The sequence below is a fragment of the Anomaloglossus baeobatrachus genome, chromosome 3 (genome assembly GCF_048569485.1).
Source record: "Anomaloglossus baeobatrachus isolate aAnoBae1 chromosome 3, aAnoBae1.hap1, whole genome shotgun sequence".
NCBI classification, from domain to species: Eukaryota; Metazoa; Chordata; class Amphibia; order Anura; family Aromobatidae; genus Anomaloglossus; species Anomaloglossus baeobatrachus.
The window spans coordinates 16,886,871-16,899,755 of NC_134355.1; the positions used below are offsets into that span (position 1 = coordinate 16,886,871).

The 12,885-nt window shown below is 45.7% G+C and overlaps 1 protein-coding gene across 1 annotated transcript in view; it reads left to right on the forward strand.

Annotated features, from left to right (window-relative positions):
- Window positions 1-11,209, forward strand: part of LOC142295902 (uncharacterized) — a 69,024-nt gene extending 57,815 nt beyond the window's left edge. Inside the window, exon 4 of the mRNA XM_075339018.1 lies at window positions 9,736-11,209. Coding sequence (XP_075195133.1) covers window positions 9,736-10,842 — 1,107 coding nt within the window. The 3' untranslated portion in view covers window positions 10,843-11,209. The remainder of the gene's footprint in view (window positions 1-9,735) is intronic.
- The last annotated feature ends 1,676 nt before the right edge of the window (window positions 11,210-12,885 follow it).

Consider the following 12,885-nt stretch of genomic DNA (forward strand, 5'->3'; position numbering starts at 1 on the left):
GATGAGTGAGAAGGAGGAACGACAATGAACTCTGTTTTGTCCATGTTAAGCTTTAGGAATCGCGCAGAGAAGAAGGATGAAATAGCAGACAGACATTGTGGGATTCTGGTTAGTAGAGAGGTAATGTCAGGTCCAGAGAGGTAGATCTGTGTGTCATCGGCATAGAGATGATACTGAAAGCCGTGGGACTCTATGAGCTGTCCCAGGTCGAAGGTGTAGATGGAGAAGAGCAGGGGTCCAAGAACTGAGCCATGGGGGACACCGACAGATAGCGGGCGAGATGAGGAAGTGGTGTGAGAATGGGAGACGCTGAAAGTTCGGTCGGTTAGGTATGAAGAAATCCAAGATAGCGCCAAGTCTGTGATGCCCAGAGATAAGAGAATGTGTAGTAGAATGGTCTACTGTGTCGAAGGCAGAGGACAGGTCCAGGAGGAGGAGGACAGAGTAGTGTCGCTTGGCTTTGGCGGTTAGTAGATCATTGGTGACTTTGGTTAGGGCAGTTTCAGTAGAGTGATGTGTAATCTATTATATAAAGCTGAGTGTATGTGTGTGTGTGTGTGTGTGTATGTCCACAAAAGGAATCCGCACCATCGCATTTACAATCACGAAATTTTGCACAGACGCCTCATGTGACTCAGTCTATGACGTTCCCTATGTTTTGACGGGAAAATTTAACCCCGTGCTTTACAGTTACTCTCCAAAAAACCTGCCTCCATTAAAGTCAATGGAGCTGCGAGCTATAGGTTATTAATAGCAGCTGTGATTGGTTGCTATAGGAACAAAAGACATTCATAGTATAACAAGCTTATGTGTGAGGTAATAAGATGTCGCCGGGGAGACGGATAGAGAGTGAGACAGAAAGAGACAGACATAAGCACACACAGTCAAAGAGACAGAGGCAGACAGACAGGGAAAGAGTTTTTTCTCAACAAACCATTATTAAATCAAACGATGGGAACAAGAGATTCATGCAAATAAAATTTTAATAAGATTTTAATTATACAGAATAAACAACACAAACAAGAACACTTCCTTTAGCGACTGAAATGCATACCAGACAATATTTTTAGTGTATTTTTTTATATTTTTTTATATACAGCTGTAAGATATCGATTGGTATCATATAATCATGCAGAACCACCAATATATTTATTCAAAAAATTATTATTTACCTGCAACCTAATAAAGGTGTTTTTATATATATATATTTGATGTTAACAATGTCACATCAAAAACAATATTTTTCTTTGTTGCAAATATTAAATATCATATATCGCAAAAGAGACCGGTCTTAAATAGAAAACGCACATATACGTGTAAATGTAAAAGGCCAGTGAATACCAGCCTGTTAATATCAAATTGGTAAAGCAATGCAAAAACCAATATCCTGTGCGTTTAACACCGGGCGTGCTTAAACAGCATTTTTTTGACTATATAAATCGCTATACTGTTGCTTTAATATAAGGTTCATAAAGTTGATAAAATAAGACCACTAATACCTTGAGCAGCTACAATAATCAATCAAAAAGACGCTGGCAGCATACACATCCCTCCACCTCGACAGCCGTTTCGCCACTGGGCTTCTTTCTGGAGGCGTGCCATGGTGGGGAAATACCAGCTTTCTATAGTGTGCTTAATCCCAAACGCGTTAGAGTCAAAGACTGTGCAGCTGTGAGAAACCACATACTTCAAATATCAGCGGTGAAAAAGCTCTAGCGGGCGTGTGCACATCAGATCACTGGTCAGCCCATATATGGGGCACACTGTTGCTAGGCAATGCTGCAAACAATGTTATACACTTCCACGTGGAAGGATGTTTGTAAATCAAAGGTGGGATCACGGCGCATGAGCGACCCAAGCCGCACCCACCCCGGACCCAGCGGCGGCGCGCATAAGCACAGACAGGGAAAGAGACAGTCATAGAGACAGAGGCAGACAGACAGGGAAAGAGAGAGGGAAAGAGATAGAGACAGACGAGGAAATAGACAGAAAGGGAACGAGACAGACCTGAAATGATACAGACCTAGAAAGAGACAAACGGGTAACGAGACAGATCTGGAACATAACAGACCTGGAAAGAGGCAGACGGGGAAAGAGACAGACGGGAAAGAGACAGACCTGGAACGAGACTGACAGACAGACACAGAGAGAGACAGACAGAAACAGAGATTGATACAGACAGACACAGAGAGAGAGAGAGACAGACATAGAGATAGAGCCACACACAGACTGATACAGAGACATACAAGTTCAGCATACAAAACGGGTTTCATGCCGCGCTATAAACCACGAGCTGGTGTTATTAAAAATAGATATTCTTTTATTGAATTAATCCTACGCGTTTCAGAGGCATGTGCAGCTCCTTCTTCAGGGAAAAGAAATCATACAAATACAGAAAAAACAGAGGTTTATATAGAAGTTTCCAGAAGAAGCCACGCTCCTGGGGATGACCTCATCACCCCATGACTCATAGCCACGAGGAGTAGAGCTACGTCATGATAGAAAAAAACACAACCTGCATGATGTTGCACATTAACTGAAAAGGGCTTTTCTTAAATCAAATTAGAATGAAAAGTAAAATGAATTTTACAATATATATATATATATGTAATAAAATTCTTCAGATCTCCCTCTTCTTTTTTTCTTTCTTCTATTTTAATATAAAAAAGACACTAATTCCGTTCTGGTAAAATTCATTTTACTTTTCATTCTAATTTGATTTAAGAAAAGCCCTTTTCAGTTAATGTGCAACATCATGCAGGTTGTGTTTTTTTCTATCATGACGTAGCTCTACTCCTCGTGGCTATGAGTCATGGGGTGATGAGGTCATCCCCAGGAGCGTGGCTTCTTCTGGAAACTTCTATATAAACCTCTGTTTTTTCTGTATTTGTATGATTTCTTTTCCCTGAAGAAGGAGCTGCACATGCCTCTGAAACGCGTAGGAATAACTCAATAAAAGAATATCTATTTTTAATAACACCAGCTCGTGGATTATAGCGCAGCATGAAACTCGTTTTCTATCCTGAACTTATATAGCACCGTTTTCTCAACGGGGCTGCTGCTGAACCACTCCAGCACTCACATATGTCTGCACAGGGGTTGTGACTGGCACAACCCGATCAGGTGAGTGTATTCATTCCTCTACTCTTCGAAACCCATAAACCGGGTAAGACCCTATTTTGCGCCTTTCTTTCCCTACCTACAGTTTTCTTGATACAGAGACAGACAGAGATATAGACATAGACAGAAAGAGATAGACACAGACAGACACACATGGATAGAGACATAAACACACATGGATAGACAGACAGAGAAATACAGACACACAGTGACAGAGACACAGTGTTACGGGGGGACCGGCAGATTAGGACCAGGGGGTATATATCCTAATCGCCAGTCGGGGCCCACCGTGCTCCAGATGACAAAGGAGCTGCTGGCACCTGAGGGTTAGGCGGAGACTATAGAGCTGGATGGCTCTGAGATAACCCAGGAACTCTGGGAACCGGTCACGTGTGTTGGGACACGTCAGACCGGACGACAACCCGATTAGCGTTTTGGTGCACCTAGCGCTACACCAACCACGTGTGCAGGAAACACGTCAGGCCGGGTGGTAACCAGGTAGCGTTGACCGGAAGACCGCCACGAAAGCGCCCTGTCGGCCACGTGTGTAGGACACGTCAGGCCAAGCGGTCCTCCGATTAGCGTTTCTGGCCACCTCCCGACTGGCCACGTGTGTGTAGGACACGTCAGGCCAGATGGGTACACCAGTAGCGTTGACCGGGAAGCCGAGGAGGATAAGGAACACCCTGTTAACTCCACAGGGGTCCTGGGGTACGCTGTCCGTGCGCGTAGGGGGCACAACCGGACAGGTGGCGCAGCAGGTGCGTTGTCCGTGTGCGTTGTGCGTAGGGGACACAATCGGACAGGTGGCGCAGCAGGTGCGTTGTCCGTGTGAGTAGGGAGCACAATCGGAAAGGTGGCGCAGCAGGTGCGTTGTCCATGTGCGTAGGGAGCACAATCGGAAAGGAAGTACAGCAGCCGCAACGCCACTGGGCTGCTATAGCAAGACTGGAACGGCAGGAGGGAAGCACGGCGCCTGACCCTGATGTGCCGAGCCACGAATCTTGGCGTGACAGGCACCGTTCGCCTAACCCTACCTACCGCTTCCCAACATAGGCTTATGCCGCAATGAGGCTCTAACATGGAGGTGTGCTCTGACTGGGCAAAAGTGAAGACTGCGCCCTCCATGTTGTCTCCAGCCCCTTTTATAACCTGGGTCCGCCCCAAACCCAGGGTGGAACCACCAAGGTCCAATAGCAGAGTGCCATGTTATCAGTGACGTCACATGCGACCTATCCGGAACCACCACGTCATTGATGACCTTATGGCAGCCACGCCCCAAACACTTCACCAGTCATCGTCTGACGACCAATACTGAGGTGCCAGATCATAGGGGCGGGCCTCTGCGAGCCAGTCCGGAGTTGCCACGTCATCAGGACACCTGACACCCTCTGCCCTATCAGGACCTGCCACCTCATGGACATGCTCAGTGAGGTCCTTACCAGACCTAGCCTCTGATGCACTAAGTGCCTGAGCATGCTCAGTAGCCTGAGCCACAGGATTAGAAAGCAGACTATCAGTTTGAGCATGCTCAGTAGCCTGAACTGAGGACTTAGTCTCAGACATAACACAAACAGGCTGAGCATGCTCACTAGGCAAAACACCGGGCTTAAACTCTGGCTGGGGTAAATCGGCGCACGCATGCGCACTAGCCGCCTCTCCACACTTAGACGTGGTGGAAGGAACAGCCAAGTGGACGACCCGAGGCAAGGCCAAGAATGGCAGCCGGCGTCTGGGCGCAACAGGAACCGCAGCAGGCTGCTTGCGGCTATGGCGGCGCCGGTTCGTAACAGTACCCCCCCCTCTAGCGGCCCTCCCACTCGAATGGTCTATAGTCGCCACAGATACCACTGAACGACGGGCGGAAGATGGAGACATGCAGTGGAAGCTACAAGACTCGCTCCACCACGTAATCACCCCAGACGACCAGTCGATATGTGGGGAATGTTGCTTCAACCAAGGAATACCCAGCAGAATATCATCTGCACCCTTAGGGAGAACCAGAAATGAAATTCCCTCCCTATGCCCAGATGACATGGCAAGGGTAATAGGCACTGTCCGCTGGTGAATTACCTTGGGCAACAAGGACCCATCCAATACACGGACTCTCACTGGCCTTGGCATTTGCACCAGTGGGATGGCATGCCGCCGGGCAAAAGAGGAGGAGATGAAACTATCCCCAGCACCTGTGTCCACACTTGCCCTTGTGGACCATGTTGACCCCTTAAAGGAAATGGACGCGGGAAACGTCACCCTAATGGATGACGCAGAGTCCAGTCTACCTTCAGCTATGGTCACCAATCGCGGTCGCTTACCCTGACGCTTTGGGCAACGGTTGGCATAATGACCATACTGCCCACAAGCGAAACAGGAAATGCCCTTGCGACTCGAAGACCTAGCAACACCAACCCTAGAGATGTCCATAGGGACAGAGATGTCCTCTAAGGGATGTGCAGTAGGAGAGACCACTACAGTGGCTGAACGACCCTCTGACCTGCGCTCCAGCTGACGTTCGGAGGTACGCAGGTCAATGCGGGTAGCCAGAGTCATGAGGCCCTCAAGGGTAGTTGGTACCTCACGCGACGCTAATGCGTCCTTCACGTGCGAGGCTAATCCCCTCCAGAACAGTGGAATGAGAGTCCTCTCTGACCACCCCAGTTCTGCAGCAAGTGTCCTGAAACTCACAGCATATTGACTTGAGGAGGTACGCCCCTGCTCCAAAGTCAGTAGCTGTAGGGCCGAGTCGTGAGTGACCTGAGGCCCCAGGAACACTTGTCGCAAGGACTCCAAAAACTCCTTAGAGTCCTGTACTACGGGGTCATTCCTCTCCCACAATGGTGTAGCCCACTCCAGTGCTCTATCAGAGAGCAAGGAAATGATAAACCCCACCTTCGACCTCTCTGTAGGAAACCGTGCAGCCAACAGCTCTAGATGGACTGAGCACTGGTTCACGAATCCCCTACATGCCTTGCTGTTCCCCGTAAACTTGTTGGGCAGCGAGAGGTGAGGGAGGGTTGGAGTAAGCTTGGTGACGGACACCATTGCAGCCACTTGAGCCACCACATCATCCATATCAGCAGCAAGAACAGACTTCTCCAGAGACCTCACTCTGGCATCAAGCTGCAGCATGAACTGACATAGCTGCTCCATCTCCGCCATGCCAGCCAGACCCGGGCGCAGTCTTACTGTTACGGGGGGACCGGCAGATTAGGACCAGGGGGTATATATCCTAATCGCCAGTCGGGGCCCACCGTGCTCCAGATGACAAAGGAGCTGCTGGCACCTGAGGGTTAGGCGGAGACTATAGAGCTGGATGGCTCTGAGATAACCCAGGAACTCTGGGAACCGGTCACGTGTGTTGGGACACGTCAGACCGGACGACAACCCGATTAGCGTTTTGGTGCACCTAGCGCTACACCAACCACGTGTGCAGGAAACACGTCAGGCCGGGTGGTAACCAGGTAGCGTTGACCGGAAGACCGCCACGAAAGCGCCCTGTCGGCCACGTGTGTAGGACACGTCAGGCCGAGCGGTCCTCCGATTAGCGTTTCTGGCCACCTCTCAACTGGCCACGTGTGTGTAGGACACGTCAGGCCAGATGGGTACACCAGTAGCGTTGACCGGGAAGCCGAGGAGGATAAGGAACACCCTGTTAACTCCACAGGGGTCCTGGGGTACGCTGTCCGTGCGCGTAGGGGGCACAACCGGACAGGAGGCGCAGCAGGTGCGTTGTCCATGTGCGTAGCGGACACAATTGGACAGGTGGCGCAGCAGGTGCGTTGTCCGTGTGCGTAGGGAGCACAATCGGAAAGGTGGCGCAGCAGGTGCGTTGTCCGTGTGCGTAGGGAGCACAATCGGATAGAAAGTACAGCAGCCGCAACCCAGTTAACGCCACTGGGCTGCTATAGCAAGACTGGAACGGCAGGACGGAAGCACGGCGCCTGACCCTGATGTGCCGAGCCACGAATCTTGGCGTGACAGGCACCGTTCGCCTAACCCTACCTACCGCTTCCCAACATAGGCTTATGCCGCAATGAGGCTCTAACATGGAGGTGTGCTCTGACTGAGCAAAAGTGAAGACTGCGCCCTCCATGTTGTCTCCAGCCCCTTTTATAACCTGGGTCCGCCCCAAACCCAGGGTGGAACCACCAAGGTCCAATAGCAGAGTGCCATGTCATCAGTGACGTCACATGCGACCTATCCGGAACCGCCACGTCATTGATGACCTTATGGCAGCCACGCCCCAAACACTTCACCAGTCATCGTCTGACGACCAATACTGAGGTGCCAGATCATAGGGGCGGGCCTCTGCGAGCCAGTCCGGAGTTGCCACGTCATCAGGACACCTGACACCCTCTGCCCTATCAGGACCTGCCACCTCATGGACATGCTCAGTGAGGTCCTTACCAGACCTAGCCTCTGATGCACTAAGTGCCTGAGCATGCTCAGTAGCCTGAGCCACAGGATTAGAAAGCAGACTATCAGTTTGAGCATGCTCAGTAGCCTGAACTGAGGACTTAGTCTCAGACATAACACAAACAGGCTGAGCATGCTCACTAGGCAAAACACCGGGCTTAAACTCTGGCTGGGGTAAATCGGCGCACGCATGCGCACTAGCCGCCTCTCCACACTTAGACGTGGTGGAAGGAACAGCCAACTGGACGACCCGAGGCAAGGCCAAGAATGGCAGCCGGCGTCTGGGCGCAACAGGAACCGCAGCAGGCTGCTTGCGGCTATGGCGGCGCCGGTTCGTAACACACAGTGACAGACACACAGAGACAGACACAGAGACGAATAGACAGACTGGGGGAGAGACAGAGAGATAGTTACTATCCCGGGCAACGCCGGGTACTACAACTAGTAAATGTAGTAAAAGTCAGAAATCAAGTCTTACAGAACATCTTAGAAGTCACACAAGGGAGAAGCCATTTTCACGTTCAGAGTGTTGGAAATATTATAGGAAAAAATTAAACCGTCTGGATCATCCATAAAGTTGTGTTCTCCCTGCATCTGTAAATAATGTTGTGTTACAGCAGGTGAAATAAGTATTGAACACGCCACCAATTTTCAAAATAAATAGAGTTCTACAGGTGCTATTGGCATGATTTTCTCACCAGATGTCAGTAACAATCCACACAGGCAAAGAAATCAAAACACAGATGTCCATAAATGTAGTGATGTGTAATAATGAGAAATGACACAGGGAAAAAGTATTGAACATGTTACTAAAATGTATTTAATACTTCATACAAAAGCCTTTCCTGATGATGAAGCTTCCAGACGCCTCCTGTATGGAAACATTAGTCGGCTGCATTGCTCAGGTGGATTTTGGTCCATTTTTCCACACACACAATCTTCACATCCTGTAGGTCCCGGCTCCTTCTATGAACTCTGAGCTTTAGTTCCTTCCAGACATTTTCTATTGGATTCAACTCTGGTGATCGGCTTGGTCACTCTAACATATTTATTTTCTTTATCTGAAACAACCTGAGAGGTTCCTCGACTGTGCGTTTACACTTGTTAGGTTCCATTGAGCACATGTGGTGGGGAGGGTAATCACATCTGCTCCCCTCCTATTTATGCTGGATGAAATTATCTACCAATGCCAACTATAGTGTATTTTGTGTTGGTCCGGGAGCTTTGGTGTCCCAGACTTTCTGGTAAAAGTGTTGTTTTTTTGCTTGGAAAGGTTGTGGAGTTTACCCCTGTCTTGATAATTCCTTCCTGCTTTTGTGTTCCCTCCTGAATCTCTTATTGTCTTTACCTCTGTGTGTTCATGCTGTGTGACATAGTTTTGGTTTTCTCTTTCATTACACTCCTGTCCTGTCCTTCTGAGGGGGAGGGGGAAACAGATCAGGACTGATAAAGACCAGGACCAGGAAGAAGACTCAGGTATCCCCATCATTTGGGGTATCCATGAGAATAGGGACAGTTTAGGGGCCCTGGTTCCCCGCTATCCCAGAGTCATAGTAACTGTCATATATTACTATTATTTGTCCTTTCTTTTGTCTGCTTTTATTATTATTATTCTCTATCTAATATAACGCCTGCCTAAAATGTACCTGAAAGAATAATTTAATATTTGTTTTTCTAGGTGAAGACTGGAGGACAAATTCTCACGAAAATCTCCTTTTATCTCCATATCATAATGTAGAAGATAATACTACACAGACTAATTCACTATCTCCTAATGTACCCGTAGTCCTTCACATCACACAAGTATCCACTGGTATTAACAGTCAGAAAAAACATATCTCTAGTCAATCACTAATCAGTAAACAAGGAACCAGAAATAGACCGGAGAAAACATTTGTGTGTGAGAAAATTTTAAATACCAAATCCAATCTTTCTTTGAATAATCAAATTCACAGAAATGAAAACTCAATTTCATGTTCAGAATTTGGGAAATCTTTTACCAAAGAAATTGATCTCATTAGACATCAGAGAACTCACAAAGAAAAGAAACCATTTTTATCTTTGGAACATGCACAACACTTTATACATGAAGGTTCTCCTGAAAATCATCCAGGGACTCACACAGGGGAGAAGCCATTTGCATGTTTTCAGTGTGGGAAATGTTTTACTCAGAATTCAAATCTTCTGAAACATCTTAAGATTCACACAGGAGAGAAGCCATTTATGTGTTCAGAATGTGGGAAATGTTTCATTAAGAAATCAAACCTTATGGATCATCTAAGATGTCACACAGGAGAGAAGCCTTTTTGTTGTTCAGAATGTGGGAAATGCTTTACCCAGAAATCAAATCTTGTCACACATCAAAGAGTTCACACTGAGGAAAAGCCATTTTTATGTCCTGACTGTGGGAAGTGTTTTAGTCAGAAATCAAGTCTTATAGAACATCTCAGAAGTCACACAGGAGAGAAGCCATTTTCATGTTCAGAATGTGGAAAATGTTTTAAGAAGAAATCAAACCTTCTGGATCATCGAAGAAGTCACACAGGGGAGAAGCCATTTTTCTGTGCAGAATGCGGGAAATGTTATACAAAGAAATCAAACCTTCTGGATCATGTGAGAAGCCACACAGGAGAGAAGCCATATGCCTGTTCAGAATGTGGGACATGTTATACCTATAAATCAAATCTTGTGAAGCATAAATTAAGTCACACCGAGGAGAGGCCATTTCCATGCTTAAAATGTGGTAAATGTTTTAGAAAGAAATTAGGTCTTGTAGAACATCTAAAAATTCACACAGAGGAGACGTCATTTTCATGCCTGGAATGTGGGAAATGTTTTAGTCAGAAACTAGGTCTTGTGGCTCATCTAAAAATTCACACTGTGGATAAGCCATTTTCATGCTCAGAATGTGGAAAATGTTTTAGGCAGAAATACAATCTTGTAAAGCATCAAAGAAATCACAGTGTAGAGAAGCCATTCTCCTGTGACGATTGTGGGAGAAGTTTTAGTCGACAATCAATTCTTTTAGAACATCAAAGAACTCACACAGGGGAGAAGCCATTTCCATGCTTAGAATGTGGGAAATGTTTTAACAAGAAATCAAATCTTCTGGTACATCTAAGAAGTCACACAGGGGAGAAGCCATATTCATGTTCAGTATGTGGAAAATGTTTTAACATGAAATCAAATCTCATGACGCATCTAAGAATTCATTCAGGGGAGAAGCCATTTTCATGTTCAGAATGTGGGAAATGTTTTAGCCAGAAATCAAGTCTTGTGAAGCATCTAAAAGTTCACACAGGGTAGAAGTATCATTATTTTCAGACTGTAACACATTTATCTAATCAGAAAACTTAAACATCGAACAACTTACTTAGGAGAAGCCTTCTTAATGTTCAGATGGCAGAAAATGAGAAAGATGCGAAGTATTATTGTGACTTGCTGCCTAACAGTGCCTTCTGATGCGTAACTTAACCCCTTGAGGACTATGGTGCAGAAAGAAATCCCCAAATAACCAGTTCCAAATATTTGTCAAAGAGCTGGTTCATTCCACATGGTGACAAACAGAATTATGTGCACAACTTAAGACCCATTAAGTCTGGTCTAAAGAAAATACACAGGAATTATTTGTTTGCATTGATGGCCTCAAAAGGTCATGGAACAAAATATTAAATTGTGCACCATCATTTTCATTAGGTTTTTGGTTTTTTTTTATCTGTTGAACCAAAAGTCAAAAGCAAAAAGCAATGTGTGATTCTCATTAGTTGATATTCAGGACATTTACATTGAAAATTAATTTACTCAGTTCCTAGTTATTTCAGTGACCATTGTGGGATTTTATTACTTTAATAGAACGGCGCCCACAATTTTGTCTGTGTGTGTATATACAGTATATCAGAAAAGTGAGTACACCCGTCACATTTTTGTAAATATTTTATTATATCTTTTCATGGGACAACACTGGAGATCTGACTGTGTGATACAATGTAAAGTAGTCAGTGTGTAGGTTGTATAACAGAGGAAATTTGGTGTCCTCTAAATAACCGCGCACACAGCCAATAACCCCTTAACAACCGCGGGCAGTAATATTACGTCCTAGCGGTCATAGTGTTAATCCCCGCGGGCTGCTGCAAGCAGCCTGCAGCGTTCAGCGCGCATGTCAGCTGATTTGTACAGCTGACATGTGTGCCTGCCAGGCACGAGTGGAATCGCGTTCCACCAATGCCTTTTAACGCCTTAAATGGCGCTGTCAATATGTGACAGCGCCATTATAATTGTGATCACGGAACATCTTTACTTACAGGGCTCTACTGGAAGTCACGTGACGTGATCACGTGGATCCGGTGATTGTCATGGTAGCACAGGGTCATGCGATCAGACAGCTGATCTTTGGAGCTCAATAGGGGGACTAGTAAAAAAAAAAGTATTGAAGAATTAAAAACAATAAAAAAAACTTAAAAGTTCAAATCACCCCACTTTCGCCCTATTGAAAATTAAAGGGTTAAAGAAATAAAAAAATATACACATATTTGGTATCGCCGCGTTCAGAGATGCCCAATCTATCAAAATATAAAATCAATCAATCTGATCGGTAAATGACTTAGCGGCATTAAAAATTCCAAACGCCAAAATTACGTTTTTTTAGACGCCACAAATTTTGCGCAAAATGCAATGAGAGGCGATCAAAACGTAGCATCTGCGCAAAAATAGTACCATTAAAAACGTCAGCTCGAGACGCAACAACTAAGTCATCACTGAGCCATAGATACTGAAAAATGAAAACGCTACGTGTCGCGGAATATGGCGTAAAACGTGCACCACTTTGTTTGGACAAGCTTCTGATTTCATTTAACCCCTTAGATAAAAGTAAACCTATACATGTTTGGTGTCTACGAACTTGCACCGACCTGATGATTCATACCAACATATCAGGTTTACCATATAGTGAATACAGTGAATGAATAAAATATCTTACAAACAATGTGCAATCCCACATTTTTTGCAATTTTTCTGCATTTGGAATTTTTTTTCCATGCTCAAGTACACTGTATGGTAAAACTCATGATTTAATTTAAAAGTATAACTCGTTCCGCAAAAAACAAGCCCTTCTATGCCTATGTTGATGGAAAAATAAAAAAGTAAAAATAAAAATAAAAAAGAGGCTGGTGAAAAAAAAAAAAACGGAAAGCGTAAAATCGGCTGGTTGTGAAGGAGTTAATGTCAAAACCGATGGAAACAAAAGTAAGTAGGCCGTTTTGTGAAATGGCCACATTGTGCCCTTGGTGTGAATCTTTTGTGTGTCCACCATTATTTTCCAGCACTTCCTTCCCTCTCTTGGGCCTGGAGGTC